Below are 23592 nucleotides of genomic sequence, written 5' to 3'. Positions count from 1 at the left end.
GTGTCCCGTGGGTGGTGTCCTTCCCTGGTGACTTCTTCCTCTTGGCTCTTCTCCATTTTACATGGAGTCTGCTCCTGATTTTCCCCCGTCTTTGGTGGTGTTCAGACTCGGGTGTGGCCATGGGGTCCCAATCTGCACCCACCTACCATGTGTCTGAGCTGTGCTGTGCGTGGGGCTTTATCATCCAGCATCTGGTCTGCGCTGCAGTGGACAGCCCTGGAAGAGGGTCAGAGAGGTCAGCTGACTTGGCCAGGGTCCCCCAAGTGGTGAGCCACAGAGCTGGACAAATCCGGGCCTTTCCACCCCCTAAGACCACATGCTGGCTGTTTCCTTAATTGCCCTTCATGCTTCCTCTGAGACGCGGGAGATCTAGAGGCCTGGGTTCCACCCCTTGGAAGCCTTGGAACATCTCCTCCCTGGTTGGAGCTTGAGCTTTCTATGCTGACTGGCTCATGGGTCCTCAGCCAGAGGCAGGGCCACTGTGAGTGCCACATGTGCATGTGGCTGTGGAGCCTGGTCACCCTCTGTTCTGCTCCTTACGGGTCCCCTGAATGTCAGCACACAAACAGAGCACAGCCTTGCATGCAAGGAGGTGAGCCACACACGGAGCCTGAGCCGTGAGGTTCCCAACACCACATGCCTCCAACGGTGCACAGTCTGTGCACCACAAGTGCTTCCTGCCAGGGGGTGTGGGGACATGAGAAGGGAGGGCCGTGCAGTCCTGGGACAGATGTGTTCACACACTGAGGCTCTCCTGCCAGGTGCTGGACAGCCCAGGGGGACAGAAATCCTGTGTCTACTGGCCGGTCACACTGCCGTGGCTGAGCTGTGTCCGAACTGTCAGGGTCACCACTCACCCCTCCGGCCTCCTCACCCAACCCTGTCCCAGACTGTCCTGTGCGTCCTGTCGCCCCACGCTGTGGGAGCGATTGTCCTAGGATGCAGAGGAGGGCACCAGGCTCTGGGGACATGCCTGCCCAGGGCCATGCAGCTCACAGAGGCTGAGGTGGAACTGGGGCCAGGTCAGCCAGCCCTGGTCACCGTGGCCTCCACGCCGGCTTCTGCCATCACCTGGGGGGCGTCATAGGCCCCCTGCTCCCCCATCTCAGGCCCCCCAGGGCTGTCCCCTCTCCAGACCCTGCCACACTGTGTCTGGGAGCTTGCTCGGTGGTGGTGTCTGTGGGGGCTCTTCTGTGGGCAGATGATGGGGTGGGGGCCAGGAAGCCACAGAAGGAGGGTCAGGGGTCAGCTGAGCAGACACGGGCCTCAGGCTGGACAGCTCTGGCGGCTTCTTGGGAATGGCAGCCTCCTGGCAATTGCCATCAATGCAGGATTCCGGCAGGGAAATGCTCAGAGACCTGGCTTTATCTCCCTGAGCCTCAATCTCCCCTTCCATGAAATGGGAAGATTGGGAGACACTTACCCTTTCCATTCTATGGAGAGGGGACACCCCAAGCCCTGAGGCCCAGAAAGGCCCTCTTTTCTCTGGGCCCCTTGTCTTTCCTTTCTGGAGAAAACCAAGGCTGCTAGGCTCATAGGATGTTGCCACCCTGTGCCCTGAACTGATGGTCTTCCTCTTGGAAATTATGTCCTCATGGGAGAGCAGTGGGCATCGAGGAGGGCCAGGATGGAGACACACTCCAGGGTTGGTGTGAAGAAGTGTCCTGGGAACCTCTTTCTCAGGGTGCCATTGACTGTATGTCTTCAAAAAGAAGGTTCTGAAATCCTGTGTCGTGTCTTGGGGTGGGGTTCCTTTCCCTATGGAGGAGGGGCTGGTCACGGGGACGTCTGTGCCCTATGCTGTTTCTTGTCCCCCCCACAAGTGACCGCCTGGTGCTGAGACACTAACAGGACACTCTGTGTGTTGTGTCCACAGTCCCCACAGGTACTTTCGCCAACGCCGACCGAGGTAACTGCCTGCCCCCCAGCCAATGCCCCCCCTGGCTTGTGGTGCTGCCACCCGGGTTATAAACATAACCGCCCACGGCACCCCCAGGAGGGCCTCTGTGGCTCTTGACTGTGAGGTCTGGGGCCATGGTCCTCGGAACCTGAAGTGCCGTCTTTGGTGTTGGTTATTTTTATAATCAGGTCTCATCTGCATGCTTCCCCAGTACACCTGTTGGCCCTGCAGTCGCCTATATGGACATGGCATTCTCGAGGTCTGGGTCCTGGTTTCCTGTAGGGAAAAAGCCCAGGATGCCGGGTTAGCCTAGGCCCACCTCACACTCCTCTGAGTGGAACCTCTGAAGCACCTGGATCCACGCAGATGAAAATTCTGGAAGCATTTCCCTATCTAAGAGTATTTATAGTCAGCAGCTCTGTCTTCCTGTTTCTCAAAGCTACTCAGTGGCATGGACAGGTGCCAATTAGACTTCAATCTGCATGGGCACCAAACCCTCAGATCCAGGAATGTGGCAACCAGCCCGGACGAGCGGCCCTCAATGCCCAGCCTCGAAAACCACATGTGGCCGGCGAGCCCCAGACAGGCTAGGCGAGGACAGGACGCCCTTGGGGTGGAAGCTGGCCGGTGAGGCTGTGTGTGCGGAGGATGCCCAGAGATGCCACTACCTCTGGGGAGAGAGTGCCCATCACCGTGGGTGAGACGGGCCAGGCAGGCTCAGAGTGGAGCACAGGTGACAGCTGGCAGGTGCGATCCCAGCCCGAGGGCCGGCCTGGGCAAAGTGTGGAGGTAGGGGCACAGGCAGGAGTTAGGGACAGTGGCCCCACTGGTTCTTAGGGGGCAGAGGTCAGCTCAGAAAGGGTGAGAGCTGTGAGTACCAGACCCAGACTCTCATCTCCCGTGTGCTTATCCCTGTGCTGGCCTCAGGGGCAAAGCAACAGTGTCCACCCCACGGCGGGATGCTGGGCTGGGCTGTCTCACAACTCCGGCCAGCGTGCCCGGCTGTGATGGGCCCAGCAGCCTGCTCTTCCCTGCACCACGGTGTCATGCCATCTCACACCACCTGCCACCTGCTCTGACCACTCCAAACACTTGCTCATCCTGCTTGAATGGAGTCTTGTGGGCCAGTGCTTGTGGGTCTGACTCAACCTGGCCTTCGGGCCGGGGAGGGGTGCCTTCCTACTTCCTATACCCGGGAGCCCCTGTTGAGTGGGAGGAGGGGGGAGGAGAACACAGAATCTCATGGTTCTCAAATCTCTCAAAATGTCACGGTTGTAAGGAGCTTGGGTCCTAGAAAGGACGGGGCTGGAGGGGCCCCAAGAGGGTGTCGAGGAGCCAGGTGCCTCCACCACATCTTTGGGAGCCCAGACATAGGGAGGGGCTGATGGAGACACTGCTCCCTGGGACCTGGGGGCGTGGGGACTGTGCTCAGGCCAAGGGGAGTGTTGGCACAAGGCCAGGCCCCTCCCTGGCTCTCCAGGTGTGCCCTGCAGGTGCAGAGGCTTTCATCCTGGGGCCACGTTGAGTCAAACACTGGGAGGAGGGTGAATGTGTGGCATGGGGGTGGTGGTGGGGGCAGTGCCCTTGGCTCCGGGGTTCACTAGGCTGTCTTCCCTCCCAGGGGGATCAGGATGACCGCTCCTACAAGCAGTGCCGGACCTCCAGCCCCAGCTCCACTGGGTCAGTCAGTCTCGGGCGCTACACTCCGACCTCACGGTCGCCCCAGCACTACAGCCGTCCAGGTACTTAAACCCCATGGCTGCTCTACCCCCCAGCGAAGCTGTACGTGTTTCTTTCCCTCTTATGAATCTGTGTCTTCCTTTACTCAAGGGCCGGGTGTGGGATTGCCAGTAAGTGATGGGAAAGCCTGTCCCTATAACGTGTCCATGAAGGCTGGCCCCTCTCATGTCTGGGAGGGAGGAACACAGGCAGCTGGTTACCCTAATAATTAGAGGGGACGTCTGCTGAAACACGCAGGCAGCACCAAGACTTAGAATCTAGCGGGTGTTTCAGTGGCAAGAGATATCAGAAAGGTGAAGCAGCATCGATGGGGGAGACCAGAGGTCTACTCATCCCAGGCTCATGTTGGTCCGGGGGGTGGGGGTGCGGTTGAGCTGTGAGGGTAGCATTTATGGCCAAAAAATAGTTAGAATATTTGTTGACACTTCACATGTAGTTGGGTCGGTGGCCCCAAAGACAGTCATCCCCATGCGACAGTTGGTGAGAGGCCACTGCCCCCTCCCAGCAGGGAGATGCCTGGGGCAGGGTGCTATCCACTCCCAGTCCACCTCCTTCCCTGCCTGGCGCCCAGCTCTGTATTGCTTGCCCTTAGCTTTGAAAACTCATCGTTGCCCTTGGTGTGTCAAAGCCACAGGGACACTCCATGCACACACTGCCTCCGTGAGGGGTTTTTCCAAGCTGCTTCCTCCGTGGCCAGCTGCCGCATGACTCCATTTCCACATCCATGGACTACAGCTCGAATTTTCACAGCCTTTGTGGAAAAATCAACTCATTCATTTGCAAAGTTATTTGCATTGACTCCCTGCAATGTTCTTGGAACATCCTGCTCAATAAGTGGAAAGTGGTTGAATCAGTGAGGATGTAAGTGAGTGAGCAAGTGTGTGAGTGAGTGAGTGAATGAGTGAGTTATCCAATGAGTGAGCGAGTGAGCAAGTGTATGAATGAGTGAGTGAATGAGTGAGCCAGTGAGTGTGAATGAGTGAATAAATGAGTGAGCAAATGAGTAAGCCAGTGAGTGAGTGAGCAAGTGAGCAAGTATGTGAATGAATGAGTAAGCAAATGAGTGAATGAACCAGTGAGTGTATGAATGAATGAATGAGTAAGCAAGTGAGTGAATGAGTGAGTGAGTGAGTGAGTGAATGAATGAGTGAGCAAATGAGTGACTGAGTCAATGGATAAGTGAGCAAAAGAGTGAGCAAATGAATGAATGAGCCAGTGAGTGTGTGAGGGAGTGAGTGAATGAGTGTGTGAGTGAATGAATAAGTGAGTTCGTGAGTAAGCAAGTGAGTGAGTGAATGAGTGAGAGTGTGAGTGAGCAAGCGAGCGAATGAGTAAGCAAGTGAGCAAGTGACTGAGCAAGTGTGTGTTGTGAGTGTGTGAGTGAGTGAATGTGTGAGTGAGCAAATGAATGAGTGAGCGAGCGAGCAGGCGAGCAGGCGAGTGAGGGTGAAGGGCAGTCAGCCCCCTCAGTGCCCTCTCCCAGGGCCCCCCTCCTGACCCCCGAGCACCGTGTTTTGGGTCACCTGGGCTTGGTGGCTGTGCCTGGCCACGCGGTCACCTTGGAGAGCCAACACGTGTATGTCAGCACGTCAGCCACGTGGCCGTCAGGTGCGCGCTCGCCCCGGTCTGGCCAGCTGCTCCCCACCTGCCTCTGACGCCAAGGAGCCTTGGAGTGGAGTGACAGGCGGGGCTCCGGGGCCAGTGGGTAAAGTCCAGCAGCCCCGGGGCTGCCGCCCTGTCCCTCAGCGGGCAGGGAGTCCTCACTCGGAAGCTGGGACAGACTGGTCTAAAGCGTATTTGGTGACCCCCCTCAGGTGCCTCAAAAAGGTGTGCTTTCTTCGGGAGAGGAAGCAAAAATGTTCCTAGCAGAGTGGGGCCTAGGAATATTTTGTGGCTTTGCGGCCAGCGAGCGCGGGGTGGACTCTGACTTGCTCTCTGTTGCCCGCAGCTGGTACTGTGAGTGTTGGTACCAGTAGCTGCCTGTCCCTGTCCCAACACCCAAGCCCTACATCCGTGTTCAGACATCATTACATCCCCTACTTCCGAGGTAAGGTGCGCAGTGCTGCGGGCTTGGGCACTCGCAGGGCGTCCGGCCACACGTCTGTGTCTTGCTGTCCTGTGTCCGCCGCATGGCTTCCCCGAGCCCTGTGTCTCAGCCCGTGCCCCTCGCTGTGTGTCTCGTGAGTCTGGCTCCGTTTCTGTTGGTGTATAAATGTTCCTGGGAGGAGGACGTAGGTGGCTTGTCGTGGGAAGCGGTGAGGAGTGGAGGGCGAGCAGCAGGGACGGGAGGCTAGCTCTCCCTAGCGTGGCCTCGGCCTTGTTCTGAGAGCCTTCACCCGTTACCCCCATTTCCCTTCCCACATCCGCTCCGTGGGGCAGAGGGATCGCTTGCAGCCATGATCAGGAGCAAAAGCAAAAGCACGGAGGGGCTGTGATTTGTTCGTGGCCCCGGGGCACGTGGTGGCCGGGCAGGGCTCTGGCTCCTGTCTCCTTCCAGGGTGCAGACCCGCCCGCCGTCCACATCCCTGCATGGATAACGTATACGAATCACACTAGAAAAATGGCCAAGCTCGTTTCCTGTACATCATGGGCTGAGCCGTGTCCCCAAGATTCATATGTTAAAGCCCTAACCACCAGTGTGACCGCGTTTGGAGATGGGGTCTTTGGGAGGCCAGGAGGGTTACATGAAGTCACTAAGGTGAGGCCCTAATCCAGTAAGATGGGAGGCCTTACGGAAGAGGAAGAGACACCGGGAGAGCTCTCACTCTGCTTGTGCTCAGAGGGAGGGCCTCACGGTCACGTGAGGACACGGTGACCATCTGGCAGCCAGAAGGACGGCTCTCACCAGAGAGTGGACCTGCCACACTTTGGTCTGGGACTTGCAGCCTCCAGAACTGTAAGAAAACACATCTGTTGCTGAAGCGGCCCAATGCGGCACTCGGTTCCGCAGCCCTAGCCGACCGAGACACCATGGAGAGATGCTCCGGGCGTCAGAGGGAGCAGCAGTGATGTTCTTACTGACGCCCCCAGAGGTGCATCAAGGCCCCCATGCTGTCCAGCCGCAGAGTGGAATATGTCCATCCCAAAGGGACCTGGAGGCGAGCCAAGCTCAGCTGGATTGTTCCCCCATCTGATGGTCTCAGTGGGGGCTCACGGGGACTTGCGTGTTCCCTTCTGTCCGTCACCATCGCTTGCTCTGTGTGTGCAGAGCCCCCGAGCATCGGGACCTGTCCTTACAGCCCATGGTCCATCTCTTCTGGACACACTGTCTCTTTTGAGAAGCAGCAAAGCTAGAAACAGTGCATCCTGTGAGTGGGAAAGCCGCCAGCAAGGACTTGCCGTGTGCATCCACGGGGCACACGGAGGTCGCGTGACCAGTGTGCTCTCACCAAGAGGCACACAGAACACTCACTGCAAACCAGGGCCATCTGCCTGTTAGGTGACAGGCCAGCAAAGAGGTGCCTCTTCTCCCTTGGCTCACGGGCCCAAACGGCACAGACACACTGCTTTCCCCTTGCCCACCGTGGCCCCGCTCTGGATGGGGCTGTCCCCCGGGGGCTCCGGCAGAGGTGTAGCCTGGAGACGAGGCCAGGCTGTGCTGTTTTTGCTGTAACCTTGCTGTCCTGGTGTCCCCCGTGTGCTGGACAACACCAGTCCAGGCTGGGGCTGGAGCAGACCCTTTGAGCCTGTCCTCCGCTGCTCCCCTCTGACCTTCCAGCCTCTAATTCTTACCACCCCAGGGTGAGGAAGGCCAGGATGGGCCCTCAGCCATGGGCAGACCCCTAGGCAGTGCCTCAGACCTGCAGCATGCCTGCTCCAGGCAGGTCAGGGGGAGCAGCGCCCCTTCCCCAGCCCCATAAGGGAGGGCCAGGGAGGGGCAGTCGTGTTGACCTCCGGCAGGAGCAGCGAGGCTCTTCCTTTACCCCTACGGTGGGGAAGACCATGCAGACAGGCTCCGCCCCTGCCCACCAAAACATGATCTGGAAGCCATTGCATAGCCTGGCCAAGGGCATCCTCTGGGGGCAGGAGCACGGTGCCTCTGCTGTCTGCTGGGTAGGCAAAGGCACCAGCCCCGTGGTGGGTCCTGGTTCCCTCCTGGCTGCTTTGGCTGCCAATCCCTTTGTCAGAAATCTGTCTGGGTCAGATGCAGAGGAGGCCTGACCCTGTGGCTCTGCCCCACACCCAACTTCCAGGGCCATTTGGGACCGTTGGAGTGCCCAGCCTCTTTACATGACTCACCCCAGAGGAGACCAAGGCTCAGAGAGACAGTGCTGGCCTGAGATCCCAAAGGTCTGTGGGGCAGAGCCAAGTCCGGCTCTTGTGCACAAGCCATGTCCACCGCAGGTCCTAAGTCCACCTCAGAGGCCACCCCGAGGGAACCTGTCCTCCTCCTGATGCCTGCACTCAGCCACCTGCTGTAACGCATCCCAGCCTGTGGGCATTCGGGTGGCCAGCTGTGTCAAGGCCTGTCCTCCTCCCAGCTGGTCACGGCCCTGTGTCCACCCATGCTTACCGGGAAAGCCTTTCCTGGCCTCTCATGGCATCCTTAGCATCATTGACTCCTCTAGGTGGAGATTCCTCTCTGAATGCCGCTGTGGGTGGAGGGCTCCCCAAGGAGAGGCATGCCCTCATCCCAGCCAGCCAGCACTTGCCCTGACCCGGCTATGTGCTGACAGGGGTCCCTGGCTTTCTTCCTCTCTTCTTGCTGGACCCCTATCCCAGACATACCTTCCTCCCCACCTCATGTCTCAATGTCCAAAGACACCCCTCTACCAAGACCTGCAGACGGCATCAGTGTTGGTGGTAATCATTTGCAATTTAGTATGAATTTCAGACCCTGGTCCCTCTCCTGTGGCAGTGTAAGACTTAAGCTTGACGTCTCACCTGTTAAGGAGTAGGCAGGTATGGAGTGTCCAGGGGAAGTGATGCTGCTGGAACCTCTTCACTGAGGAGCTGCCACTTACTGGCACAAGCCTTCTCCCCATATGTTGTGAGGGGAGAGAAGGAGCTTCCGGTACAGAGCCTCAGGTCAGGGCCTGCTTCCCACACACCTGTTGGGCCCCCGAGACACCTCTTCATCTAGCCCCAGTCCTTGGGCCATCCACCTTACGGGGTGGTTGTGGTCAAGGGTCAGATGGCCTGTGGCCCCCAGCTCAGCCAGGAGATCAAGGTCACCATCATAGCGACAGGTCACATTGATGGCTGGTACCCTTGACATGATGTGACAGGAGGGCACCGCACCCCTGGGGTCTTCCTCCCGAGAACCCTCAGTTCCTGTCCAATCATGAGATGAGAAATAATCAGACCCATCCTCAGTGAGGAACACCCACCGCCCAGAAGCCCTGACCAGGACTCCTCATAAAAATCTTTGAAAACCAGGAAAGTCTGAGAAAGCATCACGGCCCAGAGGAGCCTGGATGATAGCATGTCACGTGATGTCCTGGATGGGCACCAGGGACAGGGAAGGGACATTAGGTGAGACTGTAAAATCTGAAAAAGGATGGCGTTTAGCCAACACAAAGTGGTGCTACGTGGCAGCGACGTGAGCATGGGGGACTTTCTGAGCCCTCTGGACTGCCTGAAACTGCTCCAAAATAAACCACTTACTTAAATTTTAGGAAGAAGAAGGCCCTCCAACCAGTAGAGGTCAGAATCCGACCTCCTTCCTGAATTGCCTCCAGAAGCCACAAAAGCCGTATCAGAAGGGGCTTCTGTGGCTTCTCAAAGTCACCGCACAGCCGGGCTCTCCTCTGGTTTTCCCGCCTCCGTGGCAACATCAGTGGTTTGGGGTTTTTAACCACTAAGGCCCCTGGGGCAGTGACTGGAACCTCGGGGGGCATGGTGAGCCGGCCAGAGCTGCGCCTCACCAGGACCCTGCCCCAGGCCCTCCCAGCCCCATCCCTCCTGCAGGAGGCAGCCAGGTGGTGCAAGTCCTGCAGGGCTGTTGTGGGTATTTTGTGAGCATCCGTGAGCTGATGTGGGCAAAGCCCTCCAAGGGCCCCTGGCCGGGGGTGATGTTAGCAGTGTGTTTTATTATGAGGAAGTCACCCAGAGAGTCCAGAGAGTGGAATGACTAGCAGAGGGCTGGGTCTTCCAGGGAGGCTTTGCCCCGGGGCCTTGACCCAGGAAGAGCCCGGACCCGTGGGGAAGATTGCAAAGGGGATTCTGCTGGGGGTGGGAGAGGAAGGGAGGCTGGGGGGAGGGGATGCCAGGAGAGGTGTCTCAGCCTGGGACCAAGGTGATAGAGTTTGGTGACCACCGAACTGGATGGCAGGAGTGTGTGGCATGATGGGCCACTGCTTCTGCGTATGTGTCCCCAACTGCCTCTGGGTCTTGGGCCCCAGGAGTAGCTGCTGAGCACTGTGGGTGCTCCCCAGATCGATCAGCGCACACACAGGATGTTCCCTGTGATGGACACTGCAGGGTAGGCTTGGGGACTGGGGGGGACAGGAGCCTGCCCACGTGTCTGATCGTCTGCAGCCACCTGGGCAGGACCCGGCTGGGTGAGGTCCCGTGAATTCTAGGCAGAAGGAAGTGAGCTGTTTGAAGCCTCCCAGATTCAACAGTTCGTGCCAGGAGCACACTCAGCTCAGTGATGACACTGAAGTGGGCAGTCCTCGGCTGTTCTGGGGCCTGTGCAAAGAGACTATTTAAATCCCACACTTCTGCTGTGTTTCTCTGCCCTTGGGGGAGGATCCAGTCATAGCTCTATGGTCAATAGAGCCGATCTGTGGTTTCCTTTACGTGGGGAAACCCCCCCTGAGGGCTCAGAAATGGCCTGAAGGCCCCTGCTCCCAGGGCCTGGTGTGGAACTCTAGAAGGGTCTGTGCTGCACTGAGGGCATGGCCCGGGGAAAGGCAGGGTTCCCACAGCGACAGGGGGCAAGTCATCACCTGAAGTTCCTTCAGTGCCGACAGGTGGATCAATGCCCAGGCGCAGAAAGATGCTCCAAGCTGCGGTCAGCAGCCCCCAGTGTGGCCTCAGCCTGGGTCGGGCAGCTGGTTGTGGCCTGCTTGGGCTGAGCCCACCCCTGCCCTGCGTGCCCTCCTGGGTTCCCGGGGCACCCGACCCAGGCAAAGGGCACTCTGAGCCCCGCCCGCTGCCCCCTCCTCGTGAGCACGCCGTGCGGCCCCCTGGGAGGGCTGGGTCACCAGCCTGGTCACCTCAGGGCTCTGCTGCTTTGAACGGCTGCATCTCCCAGGGGCTCCTTCCAAGTCAGGAGCTCCCCTTCCCTTGCCAGGCTGTGATCTAAGGCGGCAGAGGGTTTCCTGAGGCTAACGGGAGGGGAAATGAGGCGTGCCTTATGAGTGTCTTGCTAAAATGAGCCATAAACCTCATCATCCAAAGTGTTCGATTGCCCATTGCATTCTGTCTATCATGTCATTCCTTAAATAGGTATGTGTAGGGCGGCGGGGGGTGGGGGGGTGAGGGTCACCCGGGGAACTGCGGCTGTCTGAATCTGTCACTTGATAATCCAACCTTGTTCACAACGTCAAAATTACAAATCCAGATGGGATGAGAAATTGGAGCCAGAATTGGGGAATTCTTTACATTTTAATTGGCCAAAAATAGCTTTATTTAGGGAACATGACCACTAATGAGTACCAATTTTCTCTTCGTCTCTCATAGCTTTTAGGGACGGATTTTTGTTGTAATCCTATTCTGAATGACTAATTGGTGGATTCTCCAAGAAAGCGGCATCTTTTTATGCAAGGATGCACAGGGAGGGAGGCTTTAGTTTTGGTGAATTTGCAATTTGCTGGATTCAAGCACCAGCCCTGGCTGAACAGCGAGGAGAGTGCGGTCAGCCCAGAGCCAGGCCGACCTCCCCACGAACTAGCAACCCTCATGCCCTTGTCCTTGGTGCCACTGTTTCTTTGCCATGGGGCCACTGGAAGGAGTCCGCTTGAGGTTGGATTAACAAGCCTTGGGCCCCGTCTGGAAATGTGGGTGGGGGGCACCCTCCCTTCTCTGTGCAGAGCCTTGGGGCAGGCTCCACCAGGCAGGGGAGATGGGCCCGCTGGGAACAAGCGTTCCTACTTGACATACTCTCCTTTGCCTTCCCCTTCCTCCCTTCTACCTGCCTTTGCTCTTCCGTCTGGAGGCAGTGAAAGTGGCCGGAGCACCCCCAGCCTCTCGGTGCTCTCAGACAGCAAGCCTCCCCCCTGCACCTACCAGCAGGCGCCTCGCCACTTCCACGTCCCAGGTAGGCACCCGGGACGCGTGGTTGGGCGTGCCATGCAGAGCGTCTGATTGCACGGAATTGCCAGGATTCTCGAGCCTCTCCACATCCCCCCAATTCTGAGGGTTCGCACATCCCCCACCCCCACTGGCGTGCTTTGGAGCTTCTCCCAAGCCTCACAAACAGCAGGGAGACATTTTTGCCTTCCTGAGAATGTGCTGGAGAGAAGGTGCTGTCCTGCCGGATGGCCACTCGAGCTGCCTCCCTCCCTCCGCCCCTTGAGCTAGATTCTGGCTTCGGGCTGGGTGACGCTTGGTCTGAAGATTGGGTCCCAGGCATCAGTTGCTTGTGGGGTGCCAGAGCCTCTCTGGCCGCTTTGGATCTGGTGCCTGACGGCTGCTGAGGAAAAGCAGGGGGATGGAAACTGGTCTGCTTGCTCACGCTGCTCTTCTCTCTCTCTCTTCTTTCCCAGACACTGGCGTAAAAGATAACATCTATAGGAAACCCCCTATCTACAAACAGCATGGTACAGTCGGATTTCCTCTGCTGCTGTGTTCTCTGCATGCCTGTTGCGCCCATTTGCTTCTGAATGCTTCCTTTTGTTGTGTTCCGATCCGTGATGGGGCGGCAGCATGGTTAGTCTGAGTGTCAGGCTCAGCGCACACTGAATTCCCTAGCGGGCTCCCGGGAGCCTCTTCATCAAAGACCGCAGAGGGCATCTCTGAGTAAGGATGCCTCCGTGTGCCACGAAGCTGAGGCTGATGCACGTCAAGGGGCTTGGGGTGTGGGTTCATCACTGACAGCCCGTCTCCGGGGCTCCGGTTATGCTGCTTTGAGTGAGGCAGCCAGGATGATGTCTGCCAAGGTGGTGAGGGAGGCTTCTTGGACTACCGCCCAACCCAGCCAGAATTTTGGAAAACAGAACAAACCAGATTAAGCCATTTATTCTTGTGTTTGGGGAATTTCTGAGGATAGAATGAATCCTAGCTAGCCTTCAGCCACAGAGTTTTGTTGCATCGACAAACGGGCTGGACAGGTCTGGCAGTGGAGGGGGGCAGTTCTCTCAGCCTCTAGCTTCCCTCTCCAAGGCGACTGCCCACCTCCACACCACCTGAGTCTGCCTGGGACAGGTGCATGGGCCATAGGTGGCTGGAGCCATGGAGCAGGAAGCGGAAGGCTCAAAGTCTCCCCTGTTTTTTGATGGAATTTCTGGGTGATTTGGGGCATGTGGTTTTACTATCCTGAGCCTCTGTTTCCTTTTCTGCAAAATAGGACAGATCCATCCACCCTGCCCTCTTAACAGGCTGGTTATGAAACCTGATGGAATAAGGAATGTGGAAGTATGCTCTAAACTGTAAAGTACTGTGCACATGATGGAGATATGGGAAGAGGAATTCCCATATTTAAAGTTCTTGTCCAGATGCACCCAAAGAAAATGGCCACATCCCACATCCATAACTACATCACTGTTAGGTGGAATCCTATAAAAACATGCTTTCTGTGACTTACTGATAAATCAGTGGTCTGATTGTACAAACAAGATTTCTAATGTTTCCTTGATTGCAATAGGCCCCATGCTTTGTGCATTTCTTCTTCTTCCCAAGAAGAAAAAGAATGGATTAAACTCTCAGTTGCCCAGAAGACAGTGACTTTTACCATTCCCTCTCAACCACGGGAAGCTTGGAGCACAGATGTCCCAGGGGGATCAGAGAGGGGTGGGCCAGTTAGACCCCAGGGCCCTTAAAGATTGTCCAGACCAGCCCCTTCTTGTTACAAGTGGGGAGCTGAGGCCCAGCTGAAGGAAGGAGCAGTTATGTTGAGTGCCGTCTTAACCATCATGGTGCCCGTGTTCAAGCCTGCATGGAAAGGTATGCGTTTTGTACTTGTCACAAGTGGCATTGGCTGATGTGGCTTTTTATTAACCTCAAACATGTAATGAATATACATGGTATAAGACAGGCTGGCCTCTTAGGAAGCAGAAGGGACAGTAAATCAGGGGATGAACTTGCTCAGCGGCTTCTGAACAAGCCAGATCTAAGACAAAGAGCTTCCAACTCTAAGTCCTTTGACCAAATCGTCCAATGAAGACATTTTATTTTACTGTTGCCAGTGTGAGTCCTTGTGTTGTTGTTGTTTTTAAACTGGATACAAAGGCCTCTCCTATCCAAAGGCAAGAGGATTCCTGTACAACTGAACCATGAACAATAACCAAAGCCCATTTATTAATCCAGAAATCTGCCATGTTGATTCTTTTGGGAAATAGACTTTATAGAGTACCTACCCTCTACCCAGCATCCAGCCCCATTCTAGGGATACACATGAATACAGCCTGTCCCTTTGTAAATGTGGATGGGCTAGGGACGGGGAGGGGATGGGACTCAGCATGTGTGTGTACTATCCTTAACCAGGTTTCCTTCAGGAATGCTCAGAAAATAACACTTGTGTTAGGATGCATTTGGTTTCCAATATATTTTAGATGTTTTGATTTTACAAGATTTCCCCCATCCAAGTGGAGCACATCCTGTCAGAAGTGTGTGTGTGAGCACGTGTGTGTGTGAGCATGTCTGTAAAATCACGCATCTATGAGACCATGTGCGTGAGTGTGTGAGCACATGTCTGTAAGATCATACATGTATGAGAGCAGGTGTGTGCATGTGGGTAAGATCATGTGTGTGTATGAGAGCATGCATGTGAGAGTGTGTGAGTGCATGTGTGTGTGAGTGCATGCATGCATGAGTGACCCCACTCAGCAAAGTGACCACCCAGTCATCTCTCAGGGGAGAGACTTGAGAAGCCACTGTGTTGACCTTCATCTGTCTCGAGATACTTACTCTGGGTGATAGTGTTGCATTACTGGACCATTTAACTAGTTTAAGATAATACGACCAACCACTTTAAAAGTCAGAGTTTTTAATTAATGCATTTACTTTTCGATGCCCTATCTCCCACTCACAGAAAGTCTTTCTTAATTAGCGTCACTCTTTTCTGGTGCTCACATTGCATTCCTGTTCTGGGGAGGCGAGCCTCCAGAGGTGAGGTGGCTGCCTGCCACCCCATGGTGGCCAGGGTGGCTAGGGCTCCAGCCACTGCTGTGAGTACACTTGTTCTGTGTGGGCACCCGACAGCTGGCAGTGCTTTTCCTGGCGGCCCACCGTGAGGTTGGCACCACGTGGACGAGGAGTGTGAGGTTGGGGCTGAGAAGTGGCTGCTCTGCAGCCCGGCTAGTGTTTAGCCCCAGGTCTGTTTGAACCCCGACCTCTGGCCCTTGGCCCTCCTGCTCCTGCTGTACAGCATTTAGGGCCCAATAGTATATTGTACTATATTAGTACAATATTTTAATTTGATTTAATGATTTAATGGCTTTTTAAAAAATAGTAAGAAAAACATAGAAGAAAGGAAGCAAATGGAAAATTGAAAACAGCGGGGCAGGATAGGACTGAAGCAGAAGAACTCTTTCTGCACAGTCAGGGACAAACATGGGACAGGCAGGAGCAGTGGGACATGGAGCGCAGACAGGACCTGGGCACTGGGGTGCTCCTGAGCCTGCTGCAGGCGGTCAGGGGGCCCGTGACTTTAGTGAAGCAGGTGCGGTTCCAGCGGTGGTCAGTCCCGTCTGCATACCGAGAGTGGGTTCGAGGCTGCCTCGCCATCGGACTCTGTGGGAGTTAGGTGAGGCCACGCTGACGTGGGGCGCAGAGCAGCAGCACTCCAGTGGTAGGTCCCCTCGATGGAGCGACGCTATGCTCGGTTTTACACTGCTCAAGATGAATTCAGAGAAAACCAGAACACCTCCCCCGACACCTCCTCCCGGGAAGCTGAGCATCCAGATGCAGGGACGGGGCTGGCTGTGTCATTTGTAGGCCAAGGGGGGGCTCTGAGACAGCCATGGGCCCAGAAGGCAGGGGGTGGCAGCTCAGCCCCACACCTGCAGCCACCTGCTAGTGGAGGGGTGCTCACTCCATCGCCCTGCCAAACCAGTCAGGACACATGGCTCCGTGGGACATGCACGTGGTTCCTCTGGTCCCTGGTGTAAAACGGGAAGCAACCACTTCTCGTGTCTCTCTGGGATTCCTTTATGGTGGAATCGAGGCTCATTTTTGGTTTTGGGGTCCTGTCTTGGGAGGGAAAGGAAGGTAGGTGGGGCATGGGTCCAGAAAGAAAATCAGAGGATGCATGCCTCCAGCAGAGGTCCCCAGGCTCACCTCAGAGGGCTCCTCGTGGCAGATTCCAGGCTCGGGAGGAAGGAACCGCCTTGTTTGATGGGATAGACACACTCAAGCTCATTTCCTGGGTCGTCCTGAGTAGGCCTGTCTTCTCCCGACACTCTGAGACACCGTGCTGCCAACTAGCCTCAAAGCTGTTCTCTTGTTCACTCCTAACTTCTCAGACCTGGACTCCCTGGTGTATCACAGCATCCACATATATTACCTCACGCAACCCTTGCGCCTCAGGGGTGGGCGTCATTTGCCCATTTTACAGATCAGGAAACTGAGGCTCAGAGCTATCCAGGAAGCAGGCTGCAAATAATACAAAGTGCCAGACTCCTGTATTCTCCTGCTCCTGCTCCCATGTCTCGGCATCCGCAGTGTATGTTGTGGGCTGGCACGTTTGGCCCGTGGAAAGCCCTTGGTGATGGAGTGTGGCTGAGCTGATTACACCTGGCAGAGCCTTTGCAGAGGAAACTTGCTAAATCCTGGTGGGCTGTCATCCTCATGAGGTAGTGGGGCCATTTCTTAAGCCATGAGGTTGCTCCCCAGCCAGAACGCATCTAGCCCAACCTGTTGCCCACAGCTGTGTGACGTCCTCAAACCCAGGGTGGCCTCTGGTTCCCATGGCCCGAGCCCCAGGGGCTGGGATTTCATATCCCAAAGAGCCCTTTGTTGTCTTTGTACTTGCAAATGACCCCCACGGTATTGGCCCACTTGGGGCTACCAAGGGGTCTCAGGGGTGCGCTCACTGACCGTCACCAGAGGGCCCAGCCCTGGAGGCCTTCTCTGGGTTGGACTTTGACTGTGCTTGGAGCTTTGAGTCCCCACTGGCCTAATCATCTCTAGAGCTTGTGGGGTAGCCGCCAAGACTCACGGCTGATGTATGGTCAGACCCTCGGGGCTCTGCTGCCCAGCAACCGCCACTCTCTGGGCAACAGGCAAGCCCTGGCCATGGGCATGCATCCATCCTGCCCTCTGCCTCTGTCCATCATGACACCCCTCACGCAGGTTCACCATAAATTTGTCTCTGCCAGTGGAGAGAGCAGGGTGTTTATTTTCACCTTGGAAAATCACTGTCTCTCCTGGAAGAAGGAGAAACAGGTAGCCGTCCGCAGTAACAAAATGTCCGTGAATCCAGAACACTCTTCAACTGTGACCTTATCTTGTCAAGGTCCTGTAGCCCAATCCCCAATTTCCAAGCTCTCGGGCCTGATGTCAGCCTTGTCCTTGATGGTGCACAAGGCAGGGTGCTCCAAAAGGCTGGAAGGTCCAAGCCCTCCGCAGGCTGCAGGTAAGGAGCCCACCCTTGGCGTGTCCTTACCGTGGCCTCAGTTTCCGTGGGGGGTGGGAAAGGACCCTGGGGTTTCCCTTTAATTGTTCCATGCATGGGGTCCATGTCTGAGGATGAAAAGTCCTCGGGTGGATGCTAAGAACTGTCAGGATGCTCGTGTGTGATTTACATGTTCATACTTGCTTGGAGATCATGTCAGCCCCACTGGGTGACAACCCCCCCACCCCATGCCACCAAAAAAAAAAAAGGCTGGTAGAGAATAGAGACACCTCACTTCTCAGCTCTAAATGGTGTTCCTGGTAGACATGCTGCGGCAAAGTGAACTTGTGCTTGTTCTGGTCCACTGAGGTCACCTCTGGTCGTATGTTGTACCTCCTTTGCCCCGCTTCGTGGGCTTTCTCCAGCAGCAGAACTCACTGGCCCTCTGTGTTTTGTGGGCAGCAGACAGTGAGGGGGGCAGAAGGAGGACCTCGGAGACAGACCACCTGGGTTCAAATGTCAGCCTCTGCCACCCCCGATGCATGGTCTTGAGCAAGGCATGCCGTGTCTCTGAGCTTCAGTCTCCCGATCTGTGAAAGGGGTGGCGTGGGGATAAGCAGGAGTGCCCATGAAGCGCCCGGCTGAGTGGGACACAATAAGCCCTGGTTGGCCAAACCCTCCTGTCACTTTGGGGTTAAACCAGGAATTAGAGAGTGTGTTCTTCAAAATGCCAAGTGGCTGCATCTAAAAACATGGCTTGATCTCAGGAATGGGGGCTTGGCTGGAGTTTCCAGACCACGTCACTTCGCACACTTGCTCTTGGTTTGAAGAACCATCACATGTGAAGGCCCGCGGGGTCTCCCCCACCCCCATGGGAGGATTCTCTAGTGTGTCCCGCTCCCTGGCTCTGCAAAGGCTCTCATACTGTTGTCCTCGGCTTGATTCCGTTCTGTTTCTGACATAATGTGAAGTGGGTACTCTGGCGGGGAAGCCCAGGCTAGACGGTGTATCTCCTTGACAAGCCGCCTCTTCCCTTCCAGCCGTCAGGCGACCGGATGGAGAGGACAGAATGTTCGAGCAAGATAACAGGAAGGTAATGCGGAGGCAGGTCTGGTTGAGAGCAGCCTCACCCAGAGGCGGTCTGGTTCTGTGGGAGTCCCCAGCCGTAACCTCAGGATCCCTCTCTTGGTTCTGCTCCACAGGGCCCCATGAGGCTACACGTGGCAGGGACCAGATTTCAGAGGTGGCCCCCGCCAGCCTGAGACTAGCACACCTCCTGCCAAAGTCATGTTCCGTACCTGTGTAACCGGGTTATGGCTCTTGGCACCAAGGAGATGTCTGAAAAAAAAGGAGAATTAATCCAAGTGCAATGTGGGGGCATCTGGGGTGCTGGCTCGAGACCAGGCTAGACAGAGGTTCCCTGTAAAGGGTCCGAGGGTAAAGAGTGAGGCTCTGGGGCCTGGGTGGTTCTGCTGGAGAGGGTGCACCAGGCTGCAGCACATCATCTCCAAAAAGCAGGCTGCGAGCAGGGTGCAGGGTTTGGTCCCCGGGCTGAGTCTTGCATTGCACCCTGGCTCCAGGGTGAGGCCCCTTGGCTTGTCCTTAAGGGAGGGAGGTGTGTGTGGAGGGAGTGCATGCTTGGCTCCCCAGGGCGCCCCCAGGAGGAGCCGGTTGGGCCCCTGGCCGTCCTGACCTGTGCGACAGGGCAGTGTCATCGCGGAGGGCCTCGGAATTCATGTGGCTTTTTCTTTCCCCCCCAGCAGAAGACCAGCTGGCTGATTCTCAAGGGGGATGCAGACAGTAGGACTAACTCTCCAGACCTAGACAGCCAGTCTTTGTCCCACAGTAGCGGGACCGATAGAGACCCTCTCCAAACAATGCAAGGGGACAACTTTTACTCACGTGAGTGGTTCTTTTGAGCAAGGCACTGTAAACATGGCATGAAAGGCCTCACAGCAGAAGGGCCCCACAATTTGAAACCCATCCCAGACCTAACTAAGCCTTGCTCGTTAAGAAATATAAGAGCAGACCCGGTTAGGAGAGAGGACCGTCTTCTGTTTGGGGTCCCCTGGACATCATTAGCTAGCTTGCGGCCAGTGGGTGTGCCGGTGTCTCCTGGACAAATCAGGCTCCTGAGTTTTCTTGCAAAGAAGGCTTCCTGGGCTACCAGGCTGGAAGCTGAGGGCCCGTTTCCCTCCAGAGCTGACGTAAGCATGGTCCAGGTTGGTGAGTCCAGACTGGGAGTCGATGACAGGGCACTGCCACCCGGCGCTCATCCTGAGCAAGGACCCGGGGAGTGGGGCCTTCCCATCTGCAGGGAGCACAGTAACCAGTGACAGCAGCCTGACTCTGGGGTCAGGAGGGCTGAATTAGGAGTGATTTCCAGATGTAGGGCAATGCTCCACATCATGTTCTCTATTTATAGAGGCTGCAAATTGTAGGGGAAAAGCCAGCTATGGTATGATGCCCTCAGGGGACCTGGATGTTATCTTTGGGTCCCAGAGGGTGGTCTCCTGTGGACAAGCGTGAGGCTTAGCTTGGATGCAGAGGGTGGAGATGGGTGTGAGAAGGCGGAGCACAGATGCCGGCTTGGCCGTGAGACAGGCCTGAGCTCCGATCCGGGTTCACCACTGATGAGCCACAGGACCCCGGGCCGCTCCCCCACTGCTGGACCTCAGTTTCCCCTGTCTGCTTGGCCAGGTCAGTAGAGACCAGAGGAGGTGACACAGGTACGCAGCCAGCACTCTGCCTGGCCCATAGTAGATGCTCAGCAAACAGACTGTCATCGTCATCCTCATCCTCATGACTATGAACTGTAACCTGTCCTACAAATGAAAGTATTCTGTGGGAGGAGGAAGGGGTGAAGAAGCCCGGGCATTGCCATTTGTCAAAGAAGAGCTCAAAGCAAAGCAAAGGTGCATTGTTCTGTGTCTGATCTTTGTAAGCAGACATCTGTGAGCCCTTGTGCCTCCAGCCCTGCCTGGGGTCCAGCCCATGTGGGGCTCTCTGGGCTGGCACATGGGGTGGATGTCACCACGGGAAGGCTGCGTCAGAAAGTCCCCCAGAGTGACTCTTCCGAGGTGGTGGTGTGCTCCTCCTGGGGCAGATCTGGGAAGGACGCAGCAGGCTGCTCATCCCACCTGCAGGCAGGGTGCCCAGGTCCAGGGCCGGTCATGGCACAGACCAGCCATACAGCTGCAGCACGGCCACCAGCCCCTCTCTGCTCCCAGGCACCCACTGGCCTGGGCACCATAGGACTTGCACACGGGCCCTGGGCCACGGGCCTAGACCATGGGCCTTGCTGCTCTGTGTTCCCTTTCTCCTACTGGCAGTTGTATTGGAAGGTGATGGGCTCCTGTTGCGCCGGCTCCACAGCACCCCGGCTGCCCTTCTGCACCTGTGGGGTGTCATGGTGTGACCCACAAGGCCCAGGAGCTCTCAGGAAGCCAGTGTCTGGGGACCTGAGGGTGGCCTTTTATGGCTTCCTATCCTCTCCTTGCTGGGTGGTGCTAGGCCCCCACCTCCTGCTGAAGCAGATATCCCCACTTCTGTTTGCAGCCCATCTGAGGGAGGAGGGGGGCACCATGTCGGGAGAAGCCTGCCCAGGAGGGGGCCTCCCTGTGCCGCTCACCCTCCCTGTCACTTTTGCGTGCTGCCTTCACCCTGGTGCACTGCCTCCTTGCCCGCACATGCTGGGACAGAGTGCCCCAGGGCTGTCCCAGGAGTCTCATAGGTGGGAGGACACCCCTTCCCCATGGGGACCACAGGCTGTGTGCACTGTTTTGACTGGCCAGTCACACACCTGCAAGGTCTTGTTTCAGCTCGTCCTCTCCCCATCGCTGATGTCTTCCCGTCACTAGCAGCTAGGGCAACCACAGGTGGGGACACTGATGCTTCCCCTTCAGGGTGCACCTGGCCTGTAGGAAGCGCTGCACCTGGCCTGCGGGAAGTACCGCACCTGTGTCAGAATCCATGCTCTAACTGGGGAGATTCCTCCAAAGGAATCTTCTCCAAAGTAGAAACGTGTGTATATGTATGCGTGTATATGCGTGTGTATGCGTGTGGGTATACATGTACATGTGTGTGCATGCCTGTATGCGTGTGGGTGTACGTGTGTGTGCACGTGGCCTTCCCCTTCACTGATGCCTGCTTAAGATGATTATGATGGTTCTGTCATTCCTTCGCTTTCTACGGTGTTCTGATGCCGGTTCCTCTGAGTGAGAAATCCACTGTGCAACTGCTACAACTGTGCCTTTACTTCCATCCTGAAGACGTTGCCTTGTTTCCTGATGTGCATGGGAATAGCAGCCAGGACGCAGGCTACTGGTCATGCCTACATCAAGCGTGCCTTGCTATGTGCTAGCCTGTTGAGAAATTGGGGCAGGATGGGCAGCGCTCATAACCTGAGGGGGATGTCCCCTCCTTTCTCGGGGCTCCTTCGACTCCCCCCAAGTAGCTCCCAAAGCGATTCCCTTGACACCAGTTCCATTTGGAAAGAACTGTGATTGCACAGAGCATTTGCACACAGCAAGGCACGCCTACCCGCATCGCTGGGACATCCATCTGTAGCGCGCCCAAGGAAGGTAGGATTGTGACACTCAACACAGTGGACGCTCAATAAATGTTTGTTGAATTGAGATGCATTAAATTCAACGGGTATTTATTGAGCACCCACTCTGTGCCAGACGCTGTGTGGGGCGCCAAAGGGGACACCGAGAAGACAAGAGCAGCCCCTGCCCCGGAGAAGCACGCAGGGAGCTAAGAGAGGCAGAGACGCCAACGGGAGCAAGCACACGTGCATATCCCGCCACCACCCGCCCGGGGCCTCTGTGGGCTAATGGAGCGGGGGCACAACTCATCCCACTCATGACACCATCAGCACATCTCACCCAACACTGAACTCATCATTCAGTCATTCATCCATCCCTCCACCAAACATTTATTGAGCACCTACTATGTGCTGGACATGGTGCTAGGCAGCAGAGAGGCAGAGGTGAGTGTGGCTCAGGCCCCGTTCCCCAGCAGAGATGCAGATGACTGAGCAGCTGTGACAAGACACTCGTCTTTCGGGCACTGCCATCTCCGCCAAAGAGGGCCTCAGTGAAGTCCATGTTGTATTATAGTTACTTGTATTTTCCTTTATTCTACACCTCCTGCCTCACCTGGACAGTGTGTGTGGTATGCTGTGCTACCAGCGAACCTGATTTCCACACAGGGAGGGGATGGTGTTGAGTTTTTGTTATATGAAGAGGGTCTTGAGCCTTACAGGATGACACTCATCGTCCTCAGAAGAACACAAGGTGACGTAGGCCTCCTCTCCCATAAGACAAAGGCACAGAGGGCTGGGGATCCCACCCAGGAGACTCAGTGACCCCTAGAAAGAGAACCCAGCGTTTCTGAAGATGCAGGTCCCTCCTGAGGCCCCAGCACATGAGCAGATTGGAGGAGGGAGCCTGAGGCAGCACAGATGGTGGTCCCGTGGCTTTGGCTTTTGTGTCACCTTCTGTGTGTCCTGCCCTGTGGGGTCCTGTGTTTGATGAGACATGCTTGTCTTCACCTGCTGCCCACCGCTGCCGGGGCCCTGGTCTGGGGCCAGGCTCCCTCCCAGCACCCACCAGGCGTGAGATTTCCGTGAACAGGAGAGAAGCGGGCTAGAGGCTCGGTCAGAAATTGGCCTTTCTCCTGTCACCTGTCATTCCTCTGAAGTGGTAACAACACTCATTCCCGCATTTCCTAGTCCATGAGCCAGAAAATGAGGCACCATGATTTGCTGCGTGCCGATCTCGTGGTGAGAATGCCCCGTGGACAGCAGCGTGCCTGGCCTAGGTGTGCCCGTGGCCCCAGGGATAGAAACCACAAACATCAGTACTGAAGCACACCAGTGCCATCTCCTTGTTTACAACAGGCAGGACGAGGCCTAGCCTTCCACAAATACTTCCTGAGCACCTGCTGTATTCCAGCACTGTGGTGGGTGCTGGGGGTAGAGCAGAGGCTCACATGGATGAGCCCCAGGAGCCGGCATGCTAGTGGGGAGGGGACTGAGACCAGAACAATGTTACAAAGTGTGCATCAGTGCTGTGCAGGTAAGGAGGCCAGGAGGAGCTGGGGCACTCGGGGTGGGGAAGCCCATATCTGAGCAAGACTCAAAGGGGATGTAGGCTCCAACAGTGAGGGTGCTTGCGGGAAGCCTGGTGGGTTTGTGGGACAGCAAGGGGGCTATGCGGTAGGGGTGAAGGCTGCGACATTCAGGGCCACGGAGGACTTGGTCACCTGGGGAGGACTCCAGCCTAGC

The 23592-nt window shown here is 56.3% G+C and overlaps 1 protein-coding gene across 32 annotated transcripts in view; it reads left to right on the top strand.

Moving 5' to 3' along the window:
- Positions 1-23592, top strand: part of ABLIM2 (actin binding LIM protein family member 2) — a 142803-nt gene that overhangs the window by 92326 nt on the left and 26885 nt on the right. For 6 of the 32 annotated variants that reach the window (XM_072803070.1, XM_072803108.1, XM_072803061.1 and 3 more), the window contains 8 exons: positions 1877-1909; positions 3522-3642; positions 5589-5687; positions 11745-11846; positions 12295-12348; positions 17202-17321; positions 18341-18393; positions 19061-19202. In XM_072803070.1, the coding sequence (XP_072659171.1) occupies positions 1877-1909; positions 3522-3642; positions 5589-5687; positions 11745-11846; positions 12295-12348; positions 17202-17321; positions 18341-18393; positions 19061-19202 (724 nt within the window). Of the gene's footprint in view, positions 1-1876; positions 1910-3521; positions 3643-5588; positions 5688-11744; positions 11847-12294; positions 12458-13094; positions 14277-17201; positions 17322-18340; positions 18394-19060; positions 20219-23592 lie in introns of those variants that run through there. The other 26 variants (XM_072803327.1, XM_072803147.1, XM_072803211.1 and 23 more) reach the window with 18 other exon arrangements.

Source organism: Canis lupus, chromosome 2 (assembly GCF_048164855.1).
Source record: "Canis lupus baileyi chromosome 2, mCanLup2.hap1, whole genome shotgun sequence".
Classification (NCBI taxonomy): domain Eukaryota; kingdom Metazoa; phylum Chordata; class Mammalia; order Carnivora; family Canidae; genus Canis; species Canis lupus.
The sequence above is the reverse complement of the archived record's forward strand: the minus strand, read 5'-3'. Positions and strand labels throughout refer to the sequence as shown.